We start from the raw sequence: 27,693 nt of genomic DNA on the forward strand, positions 1-27,693 counted from the left end.
CTCTGGGAAATTCCTGACGGTTAGAATAACAGACATGCGACTTGGTCCTGTAGGCCTGCAATGTTGCACTGGTCAGTGTTTTCTGCTGCTTCAGTTAGCCTGGAGCAAGTCATCGCATCCATCGTCCCTGGTTCTTAGGCGGAACTGTTAACTGCAGCGTTGTAGGCATCAACAAGTGACCCGAGCGCGACCCCCCGTGTTGGCATAAGAAATGCCTGAACTATGTTGTGAAGTGGAGGATGTTGCTCAGGTGAAGTGCTGTGCATGTCCGTGTTTGCTGGTGGCGCAATAAAACTATTCTCATTCCTCCTGTGTTGGTAGAGTTGCAGTGCTAAGACTGCAGTGACTAAGATTAGGTCTCACAGTGTACGGTCCTTCGTTCTGAGCTTCATGTGGTCAGTCATCCCAGCCAAACACCCTCCCAGCCATCTGGTAGAACTTCATGTTGAAGGGCCTGTAGAAGTCTCGGAGCCTCTGCACCACCTCCGGGTGGATGTTGGGGTGGGTCCTCCCTTTGGTCTTACCCAGGCAGTGGGGTTTGCTGCTGCCCTCGGCCTTCTTGAGACAGGGGAAGCCCTTGGTCTGGTTGAAGTAGAAGTGTTTGTCCGTGATGATCCTCTTGAGTCCCAGGAAGTCCTGCACGCGGCCCAGCTCTCCGGCCGGGTCGCTGATCAGCCACTCGCCGCTCACGAACAGGATCTGGCGCATGGGGAAGAACTGCAGCCAGTTGTCCAGGTGCTTGGCGTAGATGCCGATTTGGACGGCGCTCCATGAGGTGTCGATCAGCCCCGACGTCCTGTTTTTGAAGGTCAGGCTCTCAAAGGTGGGAATGTCGGGCTTCTTAGACAGCGTCTGGGTGTAGTCCGAAATGGCCCGCGTCACCGGATCCCGCACCACCACGATCAGCTTGGTGGCGCGGGACATGGAGTAGATCCGGGCCGGAGCCTCGCGAGTCACGAAGTAGCTGGGCGTTTTCTCCATGGTGATCTGCCCCTCCAGGGTCTTCGGCATCAGCTCTCTGAGGAGGAAGAGATAAATATGTGAAGTTTATTGTTACCGTTACCATTAAAGACAGACTTGCAGCACGCCAGATCATCACCATTCATCACCGCTCACATTTACAAACGCAAATTAAAGGGCCTTTTCGATTACCAGCTAAATAGTTTTCCACCCATCACTTCCTAATAATCCATTAGATCCAATACATTTTAAAAGTGAGAACTGTTCCAAATTTTGCAGCAGTTAAAATGGCATCTGATAATAAAACAACGTTTCGGTAAGTCAGCGAGCGTTTCTTAAAAACTGACAGCAGTGATAGTGATGGTGTGCGTTTAGTGGGCTGTTGGGTAGTTGAGGGTGAAACAAACGTGATTAGGGGGAGTGAGAGTGCGTCAAATTCAGTGTGACACTGACACAAGTCCCGCCATCTGCCGTTTGAGCCGAACAGCCAGGAGAGCCAGAGAGTTTCCCACTATGGGGACACATCTCCTTAGAGGCCTTAAGCAGTTGACAGGAGAAACACCTGTAATCCCGCCGTGGCCGTACGGGAAAGAGACCCACGCCTGTTAATCCTGCCATGGCCGTACGGGAAAGAGACCCACGCCTGTTAATCCCGCCGTGGCCGTACGGGAAAGAGACCCACGCCTGTTAATCCCGCCATGGCCATATGGGAAAGAGACCCATGCCTGTTAATCCCGCCATGGCCGTACAGGAAAGAGACCCATGCCTGTTAATCCCGCCATGGCCGTACAGGAAAGAGACCCATGCCTGTTAATCCGGCCGTGGCCGTACAGGAAAGAGACCCATGCCTGTCCTCTTCCCCATTCTAACCGGCGCATCTACGCTGCGACTCTGTGTTCCCGAAGACCAAAATATGCACAAGCGATAAATTTCCTAGCCTGTGAGTCATTTACTGCAGTTTAAGTGTGGGTTTTATCTTACAGTAAAAGAGCATTGTGGTGTCACTGTCATAGAAGCTCCTTGGTGTCAGTAAGAAACAGAAGACCGTGAGAAAGAGCTCCGTGTTGGAGAATCCATCACTGGCAACGAAAACCTCAGAAGTAGCAAACATAATGTTTGTTTTGTGGTCCCCAGTACAGCTTTCAGTTTTGATCTGGGAGGATTTTAAAGAAAGAGAGAAAACAGAATAATCTATTCTTACATGAAATTGACTCTGTGTGTGGCTCTCCCTCTCTCTCCCTCTCTCTCTCTCACTCCCCCCCAACCCACTCACTTTCCAGCTGCCCCCCAGGACAGTGGTCTGGACTACAGCGGCTAAAAACACGATGTTAATGATTTACAACTCTCCACTCCACCATTTAGGGGCAGTGCAACAATTTCCCCTTTAAAGCCCCCTTTAAAGTAGAGAATAGAGCCCTAAGTTCTTTATTCCTCTCTCTGGAGAGCAAGGGGGCTTAGACCTGATGAAATGGCCTCTCGTGCCCCCTGCGGGAGGGCCAGTCTGCAGGCCGTAGCAGCATTAGTGAGGCGGGGTCGGAGCCTTAATCAGGGCCCTAGGGTCTGACGCGAGCTACTCTTTCATCTGCCATTTCTCTGCGTGTGTGGCTTTTTGCCTGCCAAGGTGCTCTTTCCTCTGCAAAGTGTGTGTGTGTGTGTGTGTGTGTGTGTGTGTGTGTGTGTGTGTGTGTGTGTGTGTGTGCATGAGTTTCAGAGTGCGTTTCTGAGTTTCAGAGTGTGACAGCCAGTGTTTATCTGCTGCACAGCTGGGCACAAGCTGCATGATGAGCGGCTCTGCGCATCTCCATCGAAGGGAGATGGAAAGAGGGGGAGGGGGAGAGAGAAAGAGAGAAAGAGAGAGTGATAGAGGGAAGATAAGAGAGGGAGCGGGAAGGAGAGTGCATTTGTCCTGCATTGTTTTAAACAGTCTGGCTTTTAAAGGGATGCACTTATGTGACTCACAACAAACACTCTTTCATCATCTGTCCAAATGATAAATGAAGCACGAGGTCTCCCAACCTGCCACATAAGCTCACAGGACCAGCTCAGCTGCTGGACGTGGAGCCGCTGAGACCAGTCTCTGCTCACACGTAGCCCTCAGCTCTCGGGTCTTGGTTCATTGCCCTGAGGTCTTGGTTCTTATAACATGGATGTTTTTGTCAAGGTCAGTCCAGGTTGGTGACGTAACCGGAGTTTCTGTGCTATGATCGCGAATCCATTCTCATCCGTTGGGCCAGTTTGCTCGGCCAAAACGCGATAGAACTGTGGGATGACCTGTACAGCGGTTTGTCATGTTCAGACATGGGAGGTGGAAAGGGAGAAAAAGAGAGAGAGAAGAAAACAGGAACGAGCCTCCCATCCTCTCAGATGACCTCTGACCCATCGCCTCCCCAGAGGTCACCCCACTGGCTTTAGTTCTTGGGGGATCCCGAGCACGTTGCTGGCTCTGTGCAGGATAGAAATCACGGCTCCTTAGTCAAAGGTTCCATTGCGTGCGGAGATGATTCAGAGCTCGGGTGCTCGGGCCAAGCCACAGTAAAGAGCACCTCTGTTTTACAACATTGCCAAGTTTGTGCAGTCGTTCCACTGTCTTTCCAAAAGCCATCCACTTAGGAGGCTTCTTAACAGAAGCCCCCAAACTGGGGTTCCTTCGCTGAAACACAGGATGGTCATGGTATCAACGTACGCTGTCGGGCTCAGGACTCCTTTACCATCTGGATACAGGCGTCATTTTGAGGTCGCAACAAATAATTGATGGCAGGAGAACTGATGTCCAGTTAGACCTGCATTCTGTGCCAGTGGGCACAAGCACCCGCTGAGCCAAAATGCATCACGCTGTCCCTTCATGAAATAGGCATGACCCAGTCCTTTCATATTTAATAAGCGCCATCTTTACTGGTTTCCAGTATGCTGGAGCAGGAGGTGAGATCACACAGGCAGCACGTTGGCTTTCCAGTCCGGGAAAGCCCCACCGACCTACTGAACATGGGAGTGTAGAAACCCCACAAGGAAGAGACACTGATCCCAGAACTGTGCTCTCAGGCTTGGTTTGCCATAGTTGTGTTTTAGCTCAGTTCAGTCCATCTTAAGTCAGTCAGGATTGACCGATGGGACAAAATGCAGGACAGCATGAAAGCTCTGGGCCCCTTACTTAATATGATCATTTTGATTTTTCTTAACAGCAGGTTAAAAACCAAGACGAGAATGTTTCCTTGGTGTGTGGTTCTGAATACAGATTACAAAAATATAATAAACTTAATTCAGTCAGTTAGATTGATTCTCTAACTCCTGAATGTAATTTTAGTAGATGTAGTTGACATGCATAAGCAGGACATTTCGTATACAGTGTGGACTGTCATTAACTGCACAGTGACAGATGTTATTTTGGCTCTATCATCCCGCACAGCGGATCGGAAATGACGCTTGAGTCTCATGTCCGTTCCACTGCGGTGAAGACCAGCGGTGAAGTATCCAGCCATTGTGAGGCACAGCACTGACCCCAGATATCTCGTGTGTACATCACGGCCAGCTTCTGAAATTAGAAAGGACTTGTACAAGACCCACATCTTCTCAAGGGACTTCAGCGTTTGCAACAGTCCGGCATATTAGCCTGTTTCTCAGAAAAAGGGTGGAGAGAGAGAGAGAGAGAGAGAGAGAGAGAGAGGAAGAGAGAGAGAGAGAGAGAGAGAGAGAGAGAGAGAGAGAGGAAGAGACAGGCGTGAAGGAAAGAGGGCCAGAGAGGAATAACGCAGCCTGTTAAGGATTTGAAAGTTAAATAAACTTCGGCATATGAAAATCCTGAAATGACTCGGCCGAAACGTGCCAAGTCAGAGAAGGAGAGGGAGCGAGGGAGGGAAATAAAAAGTGAAAAAGAGAAGGAGAGAGGCAGACGCAGGGACTCGGAAGGCCTGCGGCGCTCCAGTCCTGGAGATCGCGGAGAGACGCCGAGGCCTGATGAAGGAGCACTGCTCTTCCCAGCCAGGCTTTGTTGGCGCGGTGGGTGAGGTAACATATGAAGGAGTCTGGTTTCCAAGCACACGAGAGATTTACTGCCCCTTTCATGTCTCTATTAAGCGCTTGGACTGTTACTCCTGGAGCACCTCGCTGGGCTGGAGCCGCGCAGATGGAGTCTCCTCGCTGTGAGGAGCAGCAGGTCTGGAGCATAGAGGGCCCGGAGTGCTTCGTCTTCCAGTCTTCTGCCTGCCCCCCCACCGAGAGGCGCGGGGACGCCCCTGTAACTCATGCAAACGCACCTCTGCTCGCCTCCTGTTTAAGCTGCGTCGGCACTTGAGTTGAGCCCAAGAAATACACGCACTCTACTTCCGTTTTCTACCCGCTTTGCGTGAAAGTGGTCGGCCCCCGTTCCCGCGGCATTCGCCGACGCAGCCACCCACGAGCTCGGCGGCAGCGGTAGTTCCTGCCTGATCGCAATCCTGCTGCTGCGGGAAGGTTTTTAAAGACAGCGATGAACCTGCGGTCGAAATGTGCTCCCGTTTGGTTAAAACGGGGACGGTCTAGCTCGGGACGGGCGCGGGCGCAGCATGACACGCTGACCAGGCACCTGGGAGCCGTTTCGGACGAGTCGGGGCGTTCTGCTTCCTCGTGCAGGCTGTGGGTGTGGAAAGGGCGAGGAAACACGTCACACAGGCACCAATCGGGGAAGGCGTGGGGGCACCAGGGCTGTCTGACCTGTAGGAAGCCCTGATTCATATCCCTCAGTGGAGTGCTAAAAGAGGCATAAATATCCCCCATGTACTTCACTGGCATTCAGAACAGAGAACAATCCAGTAATGGACTCAGTATTTATGCTGAGGCCTAAACCTGACTGTCCTCTCTCGCTCTCTCTCTCTCTCTCTCTCTCTCTCTCTTTCTCCCACTCTATCCCTCTCTCCCCCCTACCCCTCTTTCTCTCTTTCCTCTGTCTGTTTTTCCTCTATCTATCCAAACGCCACGTTGATAGTTGTTCATTTTCTAAGTCACACTCAGCTTTGTCGTGAGTGTGTGTGTGTGTGTGTGTGTGTGTGTGTGTGTGTACAATTCTAGCCTCTTTCTCAAACAACTACCAGTGTCATAAACTGCAGTGACTCAAAGGAAAGTCTGTCAGAATCACAATCACAATCATAACCACAATCAGGCTTTATTGACCAAGTGTGCTCACGCATACAAGGAATTTGTTTTTTACTACAGTAGCTCACCCTGCACAGTTGTTTATACACAGTACAACATGAGACATTTCTACCACACACAAACACAAACACACACACACGCACACAGTCCTGTCTTGTGTAGCTTGGGGATGTTTACTGTTTGGTGAGCATCTTGGAATAATACTGTGCTTCAGTGCTCTTCAACTGGGCTCTTAAAAGCAAACAACATTTCCCATTCTGTCTCTCTCTCTCTCTCTCTCTCTCTCTCTCTCTCTCTCTCTCTCTCTCTTTCTCTCCCTCTCTCTTTCACACACACACACATACACACACACACAGTTTTTCATACTGAATGTTGAGCACCTTTTTTTTCATATCAAGTACATGTACATGATTTAGTAAACACTGTCTGGATTAGCTTCTCCTGCCCTGCGCTCGGTGCTCCCGTTGGGCTGCACCTCCCATCACCCCCCCCCCCCCCATCAGCCACCCTTGAATGGGATTAAGCAGATTAGCTTTGCAGTGCGTTCTTATGCTCTTCCACACTGATCAGGAGTGTTTGAAGCCCAGTGGCTCTGAGTCCCTGGTTTACTGCAGAAGAAGGAGAAAACAAACCACAGACATGCTGCAGTGTTCACCCCGTCAGGCCATCGGGGTGTCGGCCGGGGGTGGAGAGAGAGAGAGAAAGAGTCACCCGCCCGCTTCCAGAGGGCAAACCCACACCTTTCCATTTTCTGTAGTCGGAGACAAGGAGGCTAATGCGTCCTTCTCTCCGCGTGCTGAGGAAGCCCCTCCCTGAGGCAGGCCGCCGTGCGTGGCAGAGTGGATACGCATGCAGTGAGCTGAGAGCTACGCCGTGCGATGAGGGGATTTGTGGTCTTAGAGACGTGAGACCCGGAGGCAGCAAAACAAACAACCAAACGAATCCATGATGACTGGGCTTTCAGAGTGTGTGTGTGTGTGTGTGTGTCATCAATATCTGGCCTCTAAGAATGAGTGTGTGAAGTATGTGAATGTGCCTGCATTAATTTTTAATATCACTCTGACTTGTTTTCGAGCTGCTGCAGGTTTGAAGCGTGAGAGGGATCGGCAGACTGAGGCCCGAGGATGACGGTGGGATCATCTTTACACGCAACGGCGGGATCATCTTTACATGCAACGGTGGGATCATTTTAACAGGCAGCCCCCCTCCCTCCGGTCGCCCCCCCCCCCCCCCTCTTATCTGCCACGTCAGTTTGGAGAGTCTCAGGAGCTCGAAAGAGAGCTAGGACACCTAAACTCTGAGCTCAACACCCAGCTCATTTTCGAGGTATTCCTCCAGCGTGGGCGTGGTCTAGCCGCGCGGCCCTGTCCGGGCGTCTCTGTGGCCGGCAGGCTGGGTCCCGGCGGGCTGGCGTGGGCCCCTGGGCAGACCCTGCCCGGCACATCAGACACGCTCTGGATGATTGCACTGCGAGAGCTCCAGTATGCCGGAGCAGATTTAAAGCCGTCTCCGAAAGCATTCAGCGTGAGCCAGGACCGCGCGCGGCAGAGCCTAGCGGCTTGGCCGAAGAGCTCAGCATGGAGAAGGATGGGAGTGTTGGGCTGATGCCCAGCCAAACGCTTTATTCTCGGCTGAATTATCTCCCCGCAAACTTTGTGTTTGAGGGCCATCGTTTCTCTAGGCTTCTCTTTCCTCTTTTTTGTTTTTTTTTGTTTTACGCCTCGCTGTCTGGCATTCTGACGATGATTGAGGGAGTTCTGGAGGCATTACTGCTCCACGTGTGTGCATGTGCGTGTGAGCGTGAGTGACTAGTGCGTATTACCGGTCAGACCAAACAGCAGAAGGTTGTGATGTATAAATATTAGTGCTAAAGTCCCAGAGTAACTTATTGGTTTAAAGTGTCTCCAAAAGAAAAAAAAAGGCTCAGAATGGGTGGCAGGTCTGAGAGGTGCAGCTCCACCTAACCCTGCTCCACCTCACCCTGTTCCATCTAACCCTGCTCCACTTCACCCTGCTCCATCTAACCCTGTTCCACCTCACCATGCTCCACCTCACCCTGCTCCACCGCACCCTGCTCCATCTCACCCTGCTCCACCTCACCCTGCTCCACCTCACCCTGCTCCACCTCCCCCTGCTCCACCTCACCCTGCTCCACCTCCCCCTGCTCCACCTCACCCTGCTCCACCTCCCCCTGCTCCACCTCACCCTGCTCCACCTCACCCTGTTCCATCTAACCCTGCTCCACTTCACCCTGCTCCATCTAACCCTGTTTCACCTCACCATGCTCCACCTCACCCTGCTCCACCGCACCCTGCTCCATCTCACCCTGCTCCACCTCACCCTGCTCCACCTCACCCTGCTCCACCTCCCCCTGCTCCACCTCACCCTGCTCCACCTCCCCCTGCTCCACCTCACCCTGCTCCACCTCACCCTGCTCCACCTCAGCTCCCTGTGCTCAACACTTAGTTCGGTTAGATTTTGCATGTTTAAGCAAGTGTGGTCCATGGAAGGGGAATTCAGTCTCCCTGCTCACACACACACACACACACACACACACACACACACACATACACACACACACACGCACACATGCACACTGCCAGTCATAGAATATGGCATAAACGTGTAGGTTCGTTATCTGTTTATTTGTTCATGGGGGCTCTTCATGTCCTGTGTTTCTAAAGCTGGGCTTTGTCATGGTGAATGGCACCATTTAGCTAGAATGTGCGTTAATGCGATTCCTCGCTTGTTTCTCGTACTGGACTCCACATGTTCAGCTGGGCAGCGTTCTGAAAGAGAGAGACTGCAGCGAATGTCACGGTCAACTTCACGACAACCCGTGCACATCGCGTCCAGTGCCTCGGTGAAGTTTCCTGCTGTAATATGTATCACGAACGCTGCATTTTAGTGTGATTACTCACCTAAGGAAACTTTGCCCTGAGGGGAAGAAACCAGCCGTCTGGTCCAGATGTACTTCCGTGACAAACCTGAACCACCACAATGCAGCCTGTTCCTCCAGCAGCATTTCTGACTTACGGCCTGTTGGTTTCTCTTTGTCTCTGTATCTTTATCTATCTCGTTATCTAGTGACACGCGTACTTCTCTACAGAAGTTCTCTCCCTCTCTGCCTCACAAGAGACAAGGTCAAAGGTCATTCTGAGGGTGATGCAATCTTAAGTGTTCGTTTTTAGTTGTACATTCATCAACGTTTTATTGTTTGTTAATATTTCCAAGCTTTGTAAGCCAGCCTTCTTACAAATGTAAAGCTATTTGCCATGGCACAGCGATCAAGGGTCAGACCACTGTTAGAGAAGAGAAGGAGAGGAAACAGGCTGTAAAACAGGAGGAAGAGAAAGGCTTGGCCATGGAAATAAACCCCTTTGCTTTGCTCTCTCCCTCGCTCGCTCTCTCACTCTCTTCTTCACTATCTGCACTCCTCATCTCTCACTTCATTTCATTCCTCAGGCTCGGGCTCCCACGATGGTCGCTAGGCATACTCTCTCTCCCTCTCTCTCTCTCTCTCTCTCTCTCTCTTTCTCCCCCTCCTCTCATACTCTGTCCATCCGCTTTGTCCATGCGGCGCTCTCAGACAGCACCTGCTCTTCCACATGCACCTCATTTTTAGTTTTGCTGCTTTATTAACCGGCCCTTGCCGAGTGCTGTCTCTAGGTGCTTTTTCTGGATGTTTCGTCCTCTCTCTCTCTCTCTCTCTCTCTCTCTCTCTCTCTCTCTCTCTCTCTCTCTCTCTGTTGCTCTTTTCCTCTCTCTCTCTTCCCATAATGGTACCATGCAGCAGGGGGTAATGCATCACACACACGCCTCACACACTTGGCACACACACACACTCACTCTGCCGTGGACAGTGTTTAAAAGCATGTTTATTGCCATGCAAAGCCCTTCACTGCCAAAGGAAAAAAAAAATCACATGCACCACACTCTCTCCTTCTCTCTATCCCCCTCTCTTTCTCTCTCTCCCTCTTTCTCTCTCCTTCTCTCTTGCAGTCTTTCTCCCTCTCTTTCCTGCCCTCTCTTGCTGTCTCTCTCTCTATCTCTCTCTCTCTCCCTCACTCTCTTGCTCTCTCTCCCTCTCTCTCTCTCTCTCTCTCTCCCTCTCTCTCTTGCTCTCTCTCTCTCTCTCTCTCTCTCTCTTGCTCTCTCTCTCTCTCTCTCTCTCTCTCTCTCTCTCTCTCTCTCTCTCTCTCTCGCTCTCTCTCTCTCTCTATAAAACTGCCAGGCCCTGCACCGCTTTTACCATGCTGGCCTGCAGGAGCGTTAAATATTTAATAGGAAATCCCTCCCTCCTGTCACATACTGGGCCGAACAAATAATGAGACTGTAACGATGAGTTAGCGCAGTGATTTATCCAGGTAGGGAGAGACGGGCAGGACAGCAGCAGCACCAGCGGGGTTAACAGTATGGTTGAAGGCACCTTTCGCCATCCGGAGGCCTGTTCTGCATTATCCATTAAGTAAATAGCCCACGCGAGGGACGGAGGAGCTCCCACGTCCCGCCTGTGTCGCAACCAATCATGGAGGCAGACTGGCCAAGGACACCGGGATGCTGGGGAGGTGGGAGGCTGGGTTACCGCGGCGTCCTGACGATCCAAGCGACCGAGAAAAGGGAAGAGAGGCCAGAGGAACGAGTGAAGAAGGATGGAGGAGAGAAAGGGTTGGACATTGAATGAGAGTGAAAGAATGAGAGAGAGAGAGAGAGAGAGAGAGATGTGGGGGTGAAAGTGGAAGATAATAGGAAAGATGGATTAGATGATGAAAAAAGCCAGTATGATTTGCTAGAGTTGTCTGCAGTGATACAAACAGGAGAGGCGGTAGGTCTGACAAGGACAAGGATTTCAGAGTCCAGACCCAACAGAACCAGCGGGAGGGGATCCTAAGACCAAACCTATTGCAACCAGGCGATAAGTTCCCAAGCTCAGGCCCAACGAAACCGGGCACAGGAGGACCTGAGAGCAGACAACTGCACCACTGTGTGGTGGAGGGGAAGATCCAGCCAACGAAGAGTTTAAACAGCGCATCGTTTCCTCGGCAGAGATCAGCCGGCGTTCCGCCCTCCCGGCGGCTAAGCGTGAGCTGGTACGGGGTGTGACCGTGCAGCTGATGGAACGCTGTTAACAGCAGCCTGCTTTCTGCCGCTCAGATAGAAGAGAGGACAGACTTGCACGGCGGAGGAGATCACTGTAATGCTCCAACAAAGGGCCCTTTCAGAGCTGTGTTTTTGTTTCCGAACAAAGGCTGGGGATCGAATTGATATAGGGGCTACGTTTTAGAGAGGCTGGCAGTTGTGTGTCGCTGGGCCAAGAAGTTCAAAAAGTGCTTTAAAAGGTTACCAGCGATACAATGAAAAGGCTTGATCACCTCCGGCTGGCAGTGAAAGGGTGAAAAGGCGCGACTGAAAAGTCCTGTAGCGTCCGAACACGCCGTGTGGGCAGCTATCAGCCTGCAGGGCAGTGCTTCAGCCTCCACTAAAACATGACCCTGTCTTGGTTTGTGTGTGCTGTTATAACATCTCAGTCATAGGCCAAATAAATAATTTGTCATCTTATTTTTAAATGGCTGTTTTTGTATTTACGTGTGTGTGTGTGTGTGTGTGTGTGTGTGTGTGTGCATACATACATCCCTACACCTTTGTAAATGATTCTAAATGAACATGCAGCTATATGTTACCAAAAATGTTCACACCCTGTGTGCATTCGTCTGTGTGTGATGGTGTGTGGGTGGTTGTGTGATCATGGGGTAATGGTGGGGGTGAACCGCTATCTGACGATGAGTCACATTCAATCAGTGAGTCGGTTTTCCATTTTTAATATTGATATAATCATTCCCCTAGAACACATTAACACTCGGGAAAGATAATGGGTGAATGTTTTGAGAGTGAGAAGACAGAGAGAGAGAGAGAGAGAGAGAGCGAGAGAGAGCGCGCGCGCAAGTCCACAACCCTTGAATGACGAATGTGCTGTACATACCAAACAGTGTCTAGGAAGAAATATGGAGGCATAAAAAGTGTGATTACAAAAATAAATAGAGTGTAAAGAATGCAATGGAGACAGCATGACAGTATAACATCACTCAGGCAAGCGCATTTACACACGATAAAAAAACCCCGAATAAAATCCACATTAAGTCTATCCATATTTGTGGTTATTTAGCTGTTAATATATTCATAGCCTGATTTACAAATACATTATCACTTACACATTACAGAGAGAATTGGAAGGTGCTCTTCTAAACACATGTAGCACGAGTGTGTGTTGCATGCTCTGTTCCCTCCCTACAGTCCGTGTACTGGAGCGGTGGAACTTCTGAGTGGGTTTGTATGAGTCTGTGTCTTCTGGGGAAAGCAATACATGAGGCGCAGGTTCATTTACATTAAGAGCATTTAGCTGATGGTAATATCCAAAGTGACTTACGATTATGACTGAATACAACTTGAGCAATTAAGCAGTGAAGGGGCTTGAACTGGCCAACCTCTGATTACTAGTCAAGAAGGTCAACCACTGAGCCTGTGAGTACGGCAGTATGCATGTTCCTTTTCTCCTTGTGCTAACTGAGCTGGTGCTTTATAGGGCGTCAGCTCTGTACAAGTTTTCAACCCATCAAAAGGCGTCCGCTACATCGTGCAAGTCGTCTTTCTCTGCCCCCTGTTTGCAGTGCTGTTCCGTGCATTGCTGAACTGTGCAATCCAAAGACAAGCAAGTGGCATGAAAACAAAATTCCAAAGGTAATTGCACAATAATGGAATCTCAGTTCCACGCTGCTAAAAACGAACGTGTCCACTCTCCGCTCCGTTGAAGAGCAACAACCATGACCTCCGCCCACGTGGGTTCCATTTGGTTCGCTAACGAAAGCTATCCCTCCGCATTTAACATTGCATGGACCTTTTTAAGTATCGCTCGGTTCCGGAGCAACCTGGAAACGCATGCCGCGTGTCAAACCGGCACACGGCACAGTCGACACCGTCTCTCCCGCTAACCGTAGACGAGGGAGGCCCGCCAGAGGCGCGGAAGGAGAGATGACGGGTCCAAACCAGCAGAGTGGACACGTGAGGACCCATCTCTCTCTCTCTCTCGCTCTCTCTCTCTGTTTGTGTGGGAATGGAATCCTGACCAGCGTTGCAAGCACTTTTCATTAATAAAACTTTGCTAAATTGTTTGTGTAACCCAAATGGATGTTTCGGAGCCCCTGGCGGACATCAAGTTAAGATGATAAGCAAACAAAAATAAATCGTTCGCCGTTCATCTCATGTGTCCCCCACCCCTCACCCCTGTCGCTTGGGTATCTGGTAAACACTGGGAGGACACAGGAAGTGATCGTATGGAGAGATTTTCCAGAGGAGCAGAACCGGCTGTGACGGTCTGTGGCGTGTTCCCAGTCCAGCCTCCCGGGGCCCTGTCTCAGTCAACAAAGGAAAGATGACAAGCGTCTCCGTGAGGATGAAATGGCGATGCTGTCGTAGCAGCGCCGCGCTAAATATAGCCAGGAAGACCAGACAGGTCTGGGAGAAAGGTGCCCACGGCCGTGCGGCAGGACACGCCTTCTCCCTAACTCCTTCATTAAGGTTTGATAGAACTCCGTAGTCTTCTCGCGTTTGTGATGCATGATGTACTGTGTAGGGATATGGGGGTGAGTATGCGTGCTTTGCCATAACTTTCTGTCTGTGAATGGAGCTTTGTCCATACGTGCGTTTGTGAGCGCACGCGTGCATGCTCCGTGCTCGGTTGCGTAACTATGGGAACAGAGAAAGGGACAGGAAGCAGGGCAGATTTTTAAAAGGAAGTGATGATGGTGCTGGTGAATTATGCAGCTGAGCTAATAGGGTCACTCAAATATTAATGAGTGAGATGGGGGGGGGGTGATAGAGAGCGAGAGAAGGGGAGATCTAGAGGGAGAGAGCGCGAGGAAGAGCAGGAGAGAGAGAGAATGCCTCAGGGCTAACACTGGCTAACACTTATCCTCTCTTTAGTCAGTCGCCAGGGTGGAGCTCCCAGTAAGAAGCTGTGGTTTTTCACCCAGGTAGCTGCAGTCTTCTAGTGTGTAATCAAAACCTAAATCACAAGCAATGCTAAAGTCATTGTGGCCATAATTGGTGCCAGTGGCGATAAAAAACCAAAACCAATCTGAACTCGTGAAGTTCTAAGGTGTTTTTAGCCCCATAATGGCTCTGACCGGTGCCGTATTCCTGTGTGATCGCTGTCAGTGCCCCGGAATCCTGGGCAGCCTGGAGGAGCTTGGCCCAGCCCCGACGAGCAGAGGAGGAACGCTGGATGCCATTTGACTCATCAGCAGATCTCAGTGTTGAGTGGATGTCATGAGTCAAACCCTTCATTGCTCACTTTCTTGTATATGCTCTAAAATCACTAACACACACACACGCACACGCACACGCACACACACACACACACACACACACACACACACACACAGTTGCTTGTTTGTTTGTTTACCTTTCAGCAAAACATACATTTCTAGTGTGCTAAAATCCACACTAGTGGAAGGGAAGAAATTGTCCGTTGTTTGTTTGTTTGCATGTTTGTGTGTGTGTGTGTGAGAGCAACAGTGAGGCTCTGTTGGCTCATCACTCAGACATGTCCCACGCAGACTCGGTGTGCCTGTCTAATGAGGAGTCAGGACCGGCTGCATTTCCCCATTCTCAACGCTCAGGTGGGGATTAATCAAGTTACCCATCCTCCTCCTCTCTCTGAACACCACATCAATCACCCCGCAGCTGGTACCTCCCCTGGCCCCGCCCCTAACATCTCCCCACCCCACAGCTGATACTTCACTTGGCCCCGCCCCTGACACGATAAAAATTTTATTCAATTACATAAACATTAACCAATTAGAGTTTTCGGAGTTAACGTATTTGAAACTATTGCACATTTTACAATAATTATATAGCAATGGTCCTGGAGATCTACCACCCTGCAGTGTTTCATGCTAATGCTTATCAAACACTACTAATCCAGTCTCCAAGCCTTTTATTGCTTCTGAGAGTCTACTGTGTTGGATTTAATATCTGCGGGCTAGATTCCCAAAATGAGTATAAGAGGCTGATCACTACCACGCGTGAGGTCTACTGCTGTTCAAACTCACAGTGGAATAAACGCTCAGGCACTCAGCCGCCATCATTCATGGGAGCCAGCTTTGACCTTCGCTTGTTCAGCGGGGTTTCTTTGTGTGTTGAGTGGGGTTTCTTTGAGTGGTGTATCTATGTGTGTCGAGTGACTGCATAATGCTGCACTTGTGGGCCACATTTGTGATGGAGTCACTGCAGTAACGTCTCTTTCTGTCATTCCCTCCAACTCTAAGAGACTGAGCCTGACAAATATATTCCACCCCCCCACCCCCGAATGTCTCTAATATTTTACCTTATTTTATATTATTCTTACAGAGGCACCATACTGAAACGGTACATAACTCTGTAAGCCTTCACCAGAATGTACAGTTAACCCTTCACTTGAAATGAAAATGACCGTGTAAGCCAGCTGCCGGGGGTCATTGTCACCTATCGGCTGAGGTTAGCCTGTTGAGGGCGTGAGAGTGGTAGTGTATCCCTTTCTGCCCTGCAATGTGGGCTTAAGAGAAAGCAGCTCTAATCAGAATGAGACGACATGCTGCAGCATCCTTTAAGGTGCTGGCGTGAGCAGCAGTGACCTCTGCAGATGAACCCTGACCGGTCTCCAGGAGACAGGACACACTGCCTGGTGTCCAGGAGACAGGATACACTGCCTGGTATCCAGGAGAAAGGCTACACTGCTTGGTGTCCAGGCGATAGACCACTCTGCCTGGTGTCCAGGAGACAGGATACACTGCCTGGTGTCCAGGAGACAGACCACACTGCCTGGTGTCCAGGAGACAGGATACACTGCCTGGTATCCAGGAGAAAGGCTACGTTACTTGGTGTCCAGGCGATAGACCACTCTGCCTGGTGTCCAGGAGACAGGATACACTGCTTGATGTCCAGGAAACAGACCACACTGCCTGGTGTCCAGGAGACAGACCACACTGCCTGGTGTCCAGGAGACAGGATACACTGCCTGGTGTCCAGGAGACAGACCACACTGCCTGGTGTCCAGAAGACAGACCACACTGCCTGGTGTCCAGGAGACAGGATACACTTCCTGGTATCCAGGAGAAAGGCTACATTGCTTGGTGTCTAGGTGATAGACCACTCTGTGTGGTGTCCAGAAGACAGGATACACTGCCTGGTGTCCAGGAGACAGACCACACTGCCTGGTGTCCAGGAGACAGGATACACTGCCTGGTATCCAGGAGAAAGGCTACATTGCTTGGTGTCCAGGTGACAGACCACTCTGCCTGGTGTCCAGGAGACAGGATACAATGCCTAGTATCCAGGAGAAAGGCTACATTGCTTGGTATCCAGGTGACAGACCACTCTGCCTGGTGTCCAGGAGACAGGATACACTGCCTGGTGTCCAGGAGACAGACCACACTGCCTGGTATCCAGGAGAAAGGCTACATTGCTTGGTGTCCAGGTGACAGACCACTCTGCCTAGTGTCCAGGAGACAGGATACACTGCTTGATGTCCAGGAAACAGACCACACTGCCTGGTGTCCAGGAGACAGACCACACTGCCTGGTGTCCAGGAGACAGGATACACTGCCTGGTATCCAGGAGAAAGGCTACATTGCTTGGTTTCCAGGTGACAGACCACTCTGCCTGGTGTCCAGGAGACAGGATACACTGCCTGGTGTCCAGGAGACAGACCACACTGCCTGGTGTCCAGGAGACAGGATACAATGCCTAGTATCCTGGAGAAAGGCTACATTGCTTGGTATCCAGGTGACAGACCACTCTGCCTGGTATCCAGGAGAAAGGCTACATTGCTTGGTGTCCAGGCGACAGACCACTCTGCCTAGTGTCCAGGAGACAGGATACACTGCTTGATGTCCAGGAAACAGACCACACTACCTGGTGTCCAGGAGACAGGATACACTGCCTGGTATCCAGGAGAAAGGCTACATTACTTGGTGTCCAGGCGATAGACCACTCTGCTTGGTGTCCAGGAGACAGGATACACTGCCTGGTGTCCAGGAGACAGACCACACTGCCTGGTGTCCAGGAGACAGGATACACTGCCTGTTATCCAGGAGAAAGGCTACATTGCTTGGTGTCTAGGTGATAGACCACTCTGTGTGGTGTCCAGGAGACAGGATACACTGCCTGGTGTCCAGGAGACAGACCACACTGCCTGGTGTCCAGGAGACAGGATACACTGCCTGGTATCCAGGAGAAAGGCTACATTGCTTGGTGTCCAGGTGACAAACCACTCTGCCTGGTGTCCAGGAGACAGGATACAATGCCTGGTATCCCGGAGAAAGGCTATGTTACTTGGCATCCAGGTGACAGACCACTCTGCCTGGTGTCCAGGAGACAGAATACACTGCCTGGTGTCCAGGAGACAGACCACACTGCCTGGTATCCAGGAGAAAGGCTACATTGTTTGGTCTCCAGGCGACAGACCACTCTGCCTGGTGTCCAGGAGACAGGATACACTGCTTGATGTCCAGGAAACAGACCACACTGCCTTCTTGTAGCTGCTTCAACAAGAAATATGGCACTGAATGATGGGCTCCCCTAAATCTAACAGTGATAGAATTATTGCGTTGTCTCGATCTGTCTGTCTCTCTCGCTCTCTGTTTCATTTGCTATCTCACTGCCATCCTGCCAATCAGTGCACTACACTGCTGCAGACATGGCATAACTAAAGCAGTTACAGGCAGTTCAGACACAGTTCATCCAAAACGTGCACTACGACCGCACTACAACATCAGTAAGGATTCATCAGAAGAAACAGCGATAGAGAAATCATAAGCACACCCATATTCCACTCAAAAATGCCTCCCAAACTCAGGTCAGATGCTGAGGGTTTGACCCACAACACGTAGCATTTACAACCTAATTTATAACCTGTAATCAAAGTGCGCTTAAGTGTCAGCGCTGCGCTCCAGCACCACTGCTGTGAAGCCGCGGCATTAACGAGGGCTCGCACTTAGACAGGAGCAGACACTGGGGAGACTAAACCTCTCTCCTGGTTACAGTTTTCCCTCCCTCTCTTTCTCTCTCGCTCTTTCTCTCTGTCTCTCTCTCTCTCCGCTGCTACCAGGTGGAGAGGGCCCGTCTCTCCCCATTCTGTGATAAAGCCGTTCGCCCATGCTGCGGGAAAGTGGAAATTCACGGCGCTTCCGCAGGACTTGGGTCCCGCCGTGCCGACCCGCATGTGTTGGGCCAAGCGTCGTTTACCCACAGCTCCCCTCTGCCCGTGTCCACTGTTGCCTGGCTCTGGGTGAGAGCAGCAACGAGGCAGTTCTTGACTTCTGTTTTCCATTTTCCTTTTACTCCCCCCCTCCCCACATTTTGTCGGGTGAATCATTCCTCGTGGCTGTTCTCGGGTTGGCTTTTGGTTTGTGATCGACGGCGGTCGCTTCACGCTCACTCGCTCGCTCAAACGCAAAAAATACGCCATCTTTAACTTTCACACACAAACACAAACCCACCGTGCCGAAACATGCCATGCAGCCGCATAACCGATAGCCTCACTGTTTTAAATTGTTTATGAGAGGTGCACACTTCAATACGTTTCCCGCATGGCACAGCGGGCTCCCAGTGTGGGGGTGAAAAATGCCAGTAGATTATTAAGACTGGTTCTGGGTGGAGTCTCCTGTCCAGACGTGATGCAAATCTCCTCAGGTCAGTCAGCTCTGTGGCATTCGAAAACAATTCGTCCTCTCCAACCGGCGGGAGGAAATAAAACTGATCTTCACAGGCATGGGAGCGGGACCCGTCCAGTAAATCACCGTGTGCACACAGCATGTGCTGGTCAGAGATGGTTTATGAGCTATACAATTACAGTTCAGGAATGAGGCAAAAGAATATGTCCATAACATTGCACAAGCAGTAATAAGATGGAGCAGTTTTTTTTCTTACAGATATTTGATGTTATCAAATAATGACATCAGTTGTTGCCAGCAATTTTTTTGAAAGCACATTTTGTTGATGTTTAAAAAAATGTAGCGTCACCCCCAGGTGAGTTTTTAAGTTAATAATGTTCAGCACTGAGTCCTGTGTGAACACATATGGGTACTGCAGGTTTATTTCATAACTACTGGGCTGTGGGGTCAAAGGTTGGTACCTAAACCAGCTTTCTCCAGAAAAAAAAAACCCACTACATGCACCAGTCAAAAAACAGTGTAATGTGAGCCAAGTGTATCTGATGCCTTAGCGCGCACACACACAAACAAATGTTGCCTCCCTTATAGGGCTGGTCAATGATCAATTAGCCTTTCTCTCCACACACTCCCCTCATCAAAGCTCCGACCACTCTCTGATCTTTGTGGCCTTCGCTATGTGGATGAAAGTTATCAATTAAACCCCTGCTGGGCTACCCTGGGGGACGCAAACCCTGGCTGTGAAGCTAGCATGGCAGGTGAAGGAGTCAGGTGTGTGCGCGTGTGTGCGTGGAGGAGTATGGAGGGCTGTGTGTGTGTGTGTGTGTGTGTGTGTGTGTGTGTGTGTGTGTGTGTGGAGGTGTCTTGGGAGCTGACTGCACCTGCTCTCTCCCTTCAGAACCCCGCTGGGGGCAGATTCCCAGAATGCCTTCCAGGCAGCTGTTGACAGTCAGCTCTGTCACCCCCACCCCCACCCAGGGCCCTAGGGACCAGCTGCTTTGAATGTATTTGTGTGTATGTGGAGTATAAAAAGGAGTTTGTGTGTGTGTGTGTGTGTGTGTGTGTTTGTACCGGGATTTGCAAGTGTGTACATTCCTCCAACAAGAGGTGAGGGACCTCTTGTGTCTCATTTCACAATTATGCCCCTAACAGTTTTCACAGCCGTAGGGCAGTCCTGTGTCTGTTGTCTCAGAAATCTCCTGAGATTGTGTTACTGACCTTCTTAACCCCAAAACATGACTTACAGTTCAAACTGAATTCTCCACTGACCCTTATCCGTTCACACATAAACACTCGACACGCTTATACACACACACACACACACACACACACACACACGCATGCAACACAACTACTCACTCATCCAAGGGCAGACAGAGAGCCCTGTTTTTATCATGAAAGTGCTATTGAGCCAGATCAAGGAACAGGACACACACACACACACACACACACACACTCACACACACTCACACACACACACACACACACACACACACACAGGACGTCTCTACCTGTGCCGGGGTGCTGCAATAAAACTGTAATGGTAGCATGACAGGAACCAGCAGGGCTATGAGATCATCCAAAACAAAAACACTATTTGTGGTGCAGGTATCTCTGTGTGTATGTGTGTGTGTGTGTGTGTGTGTGTGTGTGTGTGTGTGTGTGAGAGAGAGAGAGAGAGAGAGAGAGAGAGAGAGAGAGAGAGAGAGAGAGAGAGAGAGAGAGAGAGAGAGAGAAAGTACATGCGAATGAGTGTATGTGTGGGTGGGTGTGTGTGAGTATAGTTGGTTTTATGTTCCCGATGTCCTATGAAGGATCTTTGCCAAAGCAGGTTATTGCAGGCTGTCTCCATGCGCCAAACGCAGCACGCCCTGCAAACATGGGATCCTTTAGACCACGGCTTCGCCAGGACTGCCCTGATCTAACTGGCCAACACCCATGGCCGATAACAGCGTGTAGCCGATATATCGCTGCAGCCTTGTGCTGTTCCCTTCATGTCGGCATGCATGCGCACGTTTCCAGGCAGGCGGCCCAGCAGAGCTCGGAACCATCGTCCAACGCTTCACCCTCTGCTGGCAAGCCAGACCCTGGCTGTGTGCGTGTGTGTTCGTGTGTGCGTGTGTGCGCGTGAGGAAATGCCCATCAACCGCACTTGAGATTCATCGCCTCGTTTATTTCTCCAGTGAACTGCTTTGGGAGCTCCATCTTGGGCTCCGGTAATCTCAGGGATATGATAATAACTAAGGTGTTTATAGGGTTTGGTTTGAAGGTTTGGGCAAAGAATGTTCATCTACACTTTCTGGCCTGGATTTTGGAGTAAGTTTAAATGGAAGTGCTTTGATATGTGCTCTTAAAATCCACAGGAGAGAGACCTTACCGCAGAGCTACCGATGGGAGAGGAAATGAGCAACACACACACACACACACACACACACACACACACACACACACTGCCTCTCTTACAGAGAGTTTCGCCCCGTTCTCTTGTGTCCCATGGGAGTCCTGACTTTGCCGTTAACTGATGTTTCTGGTCTATTACCGAATTTCCTCTCTGATGCACTACTGCCTCTACAAACAACTTTAACCCTGAGTTAGTGCAATATGACACAATATGACATAATTAAAAAATAATCTTAAAAAATGTTTCCCTCTTCTAGTTCACTATGACTGTGTCCTACAGCTACACGAAATAGTATTGTGATCAAATTTTAAATGGCAATCTGGTAAGAGGTGGAGTTTTATATTTATTTTGTGTCTCTGTGATGTCAGTTCAGCCTAAGTCAGGGGTCATGGGCCACACAGGACAGGAATGTGGTGGTCTCCAGCTTGACCTCTGAGGGTGCAGGTCATGAATGTTTTAATGACCCGGTCATGATCCCATAATGTGATGTTGGTCTATGGCTTATGCAACAGGTCGGAGCATTTAAAACAACCTCCCTGTGGCCTTAGCAGGTGAGGGCCACTCTTAACAGCGCCTGGAGAAGGCCGATCCGTAACGGACGCTGGCCGCCACGAGACCTGACTTGGTATCCCAGTGTCTCTTTTGATCCCTCTTTTCCATACTCGGAGAGCGGATTACTGTGAGAAAACCCTGAGGGTGTTAGTAAAGCCGCTTCGCGTTGAAAAGAGGAAAAAGTGTGCTCAAATGCCTCTTGTTACCAGCGATGAACCATTGGCTTCCGTTCTGTGATGTTAGTCTGTTTTTTCCACACGACAATGAGGAATCAATTATAATGCCCCGTATTGCTTCACACACACACACACACACACACACACACACACACACACACACACACACACACACACACACACACACACACAATGTGTAGTGTAGACATTTACTATATATATTAGAATTGCAGAACTTTGTTGGATATGTAATGTTACAAGAAGACATCATGCAGAAGACAGTAAAGGGATTTTAATATTATTGCTTCACAGCGGAACTTTTCACTGACAACACCAGCCGCACTGCTTCTTAACGTTCCTTACAGAGGGAAGCTTACAACAACAAAAAAAACAACAACAACAACCCTGATGAGTCAGAGCAGAGAAGGGAAATATCACTCTGATTCTTTTTCTCAAACTTGGGTATAGATGCAGGGGGAGTTTATAATATAATCTATAATCCCCAACAACTCCAAATGGACGTCGGTATTGTGCACAAAGATACACACACATGCCCAGTTCCCACACAACACTTGGCCCAGTGTGTGTGATTCTCAGGCTCCTAGTCACACATTATAACCGTCATCCTTGTGATGCAGAGTTGTCTCTGGGCATTTGAGCCTTCACATCTCACTCTAAAAAGAGACCCATAATTCCAGCAAATTGGACACAGTGATTAGTACAAAAAAGCAAGGGGGTTAGTAGCTCTGTAGATTAGAAGGGACTATCGGCATCAAAGGGGCGGGGTTTATGGAGCAAAACTATCCCCATGTTTATTTTTTCTTTTTCAGCCATTTGTACTTATCTATCAGATCACCGTGTCTGGCGAAGAAGACCGGGGTCTGTTTTGGCATCATCCCTTACAGTGGACCAAGCGGGGAAAACCTGGCAGGGTTGTTCTGTTCTGACTCTTGAACAGTTGACACACACACATGCACACACGTGTGCAGTGTTGAATTGAGTTCTGGAGGTGAGATGGAAGTTGAAAGCTTTTTTTCCCGCATTAACACCACCCATCCACCCTACAGGATAGCCTGATGACTAAACCCCATCCACCCATCCACCCTACAGGATAGCCTGATGACTAAACCCCATCCACACATCCACCCTACAGGATAGCCTGATGACTAAACCCCATCCACCCATCCACCCTACAGGATAGCCTGATGACTAAACCCCATCCACACATCCACCCTACAGGATAGCCTGATGAAAAAACCCCATCCACACATCCACCCTACAGGATAGCCTGATGACTAAACCCCATCCACACATCCACCCTACAGGATAGCCCGATGACTAAACCCCATCCACACATCCACCCTACAGGATAGCCCGATGACTAAACCCCATCCACACATCCACCCTACAGGATAGCCAGATGACTAAACCCCATCCACACATCCACCCTACAGGATAGCCTGATGACTAAACCCCATCCACACATCCACCCTACAGGATAGCCTGATGACTAAACCCCATCCACACATCCACCCTACAGGATAGCCTGATGACTAAACCCCATCCACACATCCACCCTACAGGACAGCCTAATGACTAAACCCCTCCCATCCTGCTTCAGGATATTCTAATGACTAACACCCCTGCCCCACCTCCCCAAGATAGCCTAATGACTAAACCCTCCCACCCATCGCCTGGCTAACACCCCCACCCCAGGATAGCCTAATGACTAAACCCCTCCCACCCATCGCCTGGCTAACACCCCCACCCCAGGATAGCCTAATGACTAAACCCCTCCCATCACCTTGCATTACCATACGCTGTTAACAACCAAGCCCAGAGGGATTCCATAACAACGCGTTTTGGCATCGATGCCGCCAGCAGGCACAGGGTGTATTGTTGAAGCAGGAATTCTTTTCCCTCTGGTGTCATTTTTAATTCGAGGGTACCCCTCTCCCCTTAAAAAGGGAACCGATTAAGTGTAACCGTCTGCGAGGCCAGCCTTCAGAAGCCTGCGTCACATTCCACGGAATCTTGGCAACGACTGAGGATTGATGGGACTCTCACAGACACAAAACAGCACAATGGATGAATAGGTAAACAGAAGGGTGTGAGAGAGGGATGGCAAAAAGAGAGAGTCAATATTCGGTGGGAGGCACAGAGATGGACTGTGAGGGGCAAGAGCACAGGGTGTTCGGAAGCTCTGTAGGAAAAGAGGGGAGGAGGGTATTTGGAAGGAAGTTCCTTCACACTCTTTTGCAGTGTGCGGCAGATGGTTCCTTAAACTAAAGGTGACTTATACCTCAAACGAGTGGCAGGCAACCGTTCATTAAAGCCCTAAGCCTCCTTAATAAGAGGTCTGCGGCCCGAGGAAGGCGGCTATTAAAATGGCTCGGGAGCAAAGCTGATCCCAGAATCAACAGGCGCGCTCATAAATCCGTCAGAGATCACGGGCAGAAATCGATCGTTAGGTACGGGGCAGCGAAGGAAGAAACAGTAGGAACGGAGCGATGTTTTCCGTTGTATTTTGTGTGCATATTTGTGTTTTTAAAAGCAAGCAAATCCAGAAAATATTATACCTTGTCGAACAAATAATAACAGTAATACGAATAATAAGTCTTCTGCTAGAATTCTGCGGATCACGGTAAACTCAAATTTTAATTTTAAATTTTCAAACGAGGTTGGATTTTCGCGTTATAGTCCGTCATTCTCCTTTCCGCATGCCTCGTCCTCTTTCCTTTAAATTGGGTTCATAATTAATCAACTAATTAACTAATTGCATTATAAAAACAATCAAATTACTATGACGTCTTTGGAAATGTGTGACGCTCTGTAAAACCTTCTCAGTAAATATATAAATGGCAGCGGTGATCTGATTTAAAAGTACCATAGAAACCGAAACAGTTGTATTTTGTTTCAGCAGTTCACTAAAGTGAAACAATTTTTAAAATCCACCTTGGAAAAACCTGATCTGAAAAAAATAGTTTGTCATTTTCAAGAAAACAAACGGAATAAGAGAACGAATTTTTCAGTTTTTCTCATGAACCCTACATTAATTGTTTCATTGAAAAACTTGCATATATATATATATATATATATATATATATATATATGCAAATCAGTGCATATGTTATACTGATCTACTCTATTTATGTTGAAACAGAAAAATAAACGCATAAAGCTTTCACGCAGCTCGGGCAAGCTCTGGTGTGACGATCATATTTGAGTAAGCGTGCCTTTTTCTTGCCAGTGAGAGGCACTGGCCACGCAGTCTTGCAATGAGATGAGACTTCTGTTTAAGCTTTATATTACATATATGTAAATAAGCCCGCTTTATGAATAGACCATCGGTGTGGGAAAACGAAACAACAACAACAATAATAATAACAATAATAATAATAATAATAATAATAATAATAACCAAATTTAATAAATAAATAAATAAATAAATAAATATATTTTCTTCTTATTTAGCCTACCTGTACCAGTCCAGTCCGTTGTCATAATTTCGGTCGAAGAAGTGCGGCTCGGCCCCCACCGCCCTGATGTCCGGATGCACGCGAAGGAACTCCAGCAGCGCGCGCGTCCCTCCTTTCTTCACCCCGATGATGATGGCCTGAGGCAGCCGCTTGCTGCCCTCACCGAGCGAACTAAGCTTATCCGGCCCAAAATATGAGGGTTTCGCCACAATATCCGCGCCAAACGGAGCAGGGAGCCTCATGTCGGGCTGTACGGCGGGATCCGCTTCTTCCTCTTCTTCAAGTCCAGGCAGATCGGTTTCCTCTCCGGCGGACATAACGCCGTCGAACCGATATCGGACACTCGGGTCCCTCACAGGCGATTTGGCGGGCCATTTCTGCAGCAGTCTCTTCCTCCTCGGAGACCGCAGGTGATTCGGATCCGAGGCGAAGAGCCCCGTGGCAACCTCCGAGGTTCGCACCGGAGACGGTGAGGTGCCGCAGCGCTCGGCGAGGCAGTGGAGAAAGTAGAGAGAGGCGAGGATGGACAGCAGCATGAGAACGAATTTCCTGAAGATGCTCCTGTTAGACAGCGGGTCCAGGACGACGGTGCTAGATGCCATAGCGGTCCGCGGGTCGCTCGGGTCGCAACCACAGCCATGCTAGACGGACATCCTCGGGTCTTGCCATCAAAAAACGCAGGACGGACGGAGAATCCAACGAGAACGGATCCAAAGTGGACTGGATTTCGCACGTGCGGGTCTCGAATGTAACCACGCGTGTTCCGTGTCTGAGCTCCGTATATAGATTATTATTATCGTCTGAAAATATTCTAGTTTTACATGTGTATAAGCACTGTTGGTTTAACTCTAAACTAGAGCAGAGATATTACTTTTATTATTCCTGCATGATAGTTCCTCACAAAGGTAAACCCATCTTACTGGTTTGATTAAAATTAAAAAATAAATTTCTGAAATATGATCTATATCAAAACCAACGAAAACAAACAAAACATCCATTCATGTGTTCTATTAAGATCTTTCGAGTTGCCGTAAACTTTATCTCCACTGGGCTGTCCATGCGTGTGGTGCTTGCACCTAACTTCTGGAAGTCGTGATTAATAATAGACATGTCGATGTCCAATCACTTGCGATCAATCCCTGTAAAGTCTGCTGAATTTGTATAACAGCGACCATGAAACGCTGAGTGGGCGGTAACAGTGTCACCAACTTGTCACACACCGCTGAAAAACTGTCATGCTCAAATGGAATGCAAATATAATTTTCTCAATCTTTGGTGGCAGTCAAATGAAGTAGGCTGTTTAGTCAATCATTCATTATTTCCAGTGAATGTTTAACTTGTATTCGGTTTTTGAAAATTACATTTCAAAAATACAATAAAAGGAACAGAGCAGTTAAAACATCATATGAATTTATTTTATAGTTTTAAATAAAATAAAATATAATAATTATCCATGCTTATAGAATTTCATGCACTTTCAACAGGGAACCTATTTACAGTTTTCCATAAACCACAGAAAATGGTTTTATGTATCATATATTGAGTCTATATAATACATATGTATCATATAGGCTCACTTTGGGTATTTTTTTAGGTTTGTCTTTGATTATTTGAAATATAATATGTGTAACTCTAAGTGACTTTACCATGCATTGTTATAATCTTGAACAGAATACAAGCATGAAGTTGAAGGTGCTGTAATACACAGCTTGCACAGAATACAAGCATGTGCATATAGATACTGGGCTAATTAGATGAATGCAAACCTACATTACAGCATGACTGAAAGCTAAAACTATTTCAGCCCCCACCAGGCGTGTAATGCTCTTTTTCATCTAAGCAGTTAGACCAGTGCGTCATTTGGTCAGCCTGCTGACAAAACTTCGGATGTTTGGAAACATTTGTACCGTCTCCCGGACTCTCTTCCTCCCCGGAATCCTGCCGCTCTGCTGGCCCACCTAGGCTGAGAGCTCTCTTACTGCTCTGCCACGGACGTGTCCTGCCTTTATCTTAATTAAGCAGTGGAACAGCGCACAGCAAAATAAGAGCAACAAAGTCACATTATTTCTTTACAACTGAACAAGAACAGAACCAAATGTTTCACATCTGCTCGTGGGGTTTGGGCCATTAGCATGAGAAAGACTGCGAAGACCCTGAATGCACTACAGCCCAACGGCTCAGTATGGCAGCAGAGGCCTCCATCCCAGTGCCGGCGCACTTACGCCAGATGTCTCCGTGTTGCCGACACAAAGCAGGGGCTGGCTCACGCTTTAGACGCGTCGGGCACGCCCACCCAC

The 27,693-nt window shown here is 49.1% G+C and overlaps 1 protein-coding gene across 1 annotated transcript in view; it reads right to left on the reverse strand.

Moving 5' to 3' along the window:
- si:ch211-216b21.2 (heparan sulfate glucosamine 3-O-sulfotransferase 3A1) overlaps nt 1-27,582 on the reverse strand; it is a 27,718-nt gene extending 136 nt beyond the window's left edge. The window contains exons 1-2 of the mRNA XM_035533233.1: nt 25,397-27,582; nt 1-1,018 (exon numbers count right to left, since the gene is read on the reverse strand). The exon at nt 1-1,018 is cut by the window's left edge and continues 136 nt beyond it. Of these exons, the coding sequence (XP_035389126.1) occupies nt 397-1,018; nt 25,397-25,998 (1,224 nt within the window). The 5' untranslated portion in view covers nt 25,999-27,582 and the 3' untranslated portion in view covers nt 1-396. The remainder of the gene's footprint in view (nt 1,019-25,396) is intronic.
- Nucleotides 27,583-27,693: the final 111 nt, after the last annotated feature.

The sequence above is a fragment of the Electrophorus electricus genome, chromosome 14 (genome assembly GCF_013358815.1).
Source record: "Electrophorus electricus isolate fEleEle1 chromosome 14, fEleEle1.pri, whole genome shotgun sequence".
In the NCBI taxonomy this organism is placed as follows: domain Eukaryota; kingdom Metazoa; phylum Chordata; class Actinopteri; order Gymnotiformes; family Gymnotidae; genus Electrophorus; species Electrophorus electricus.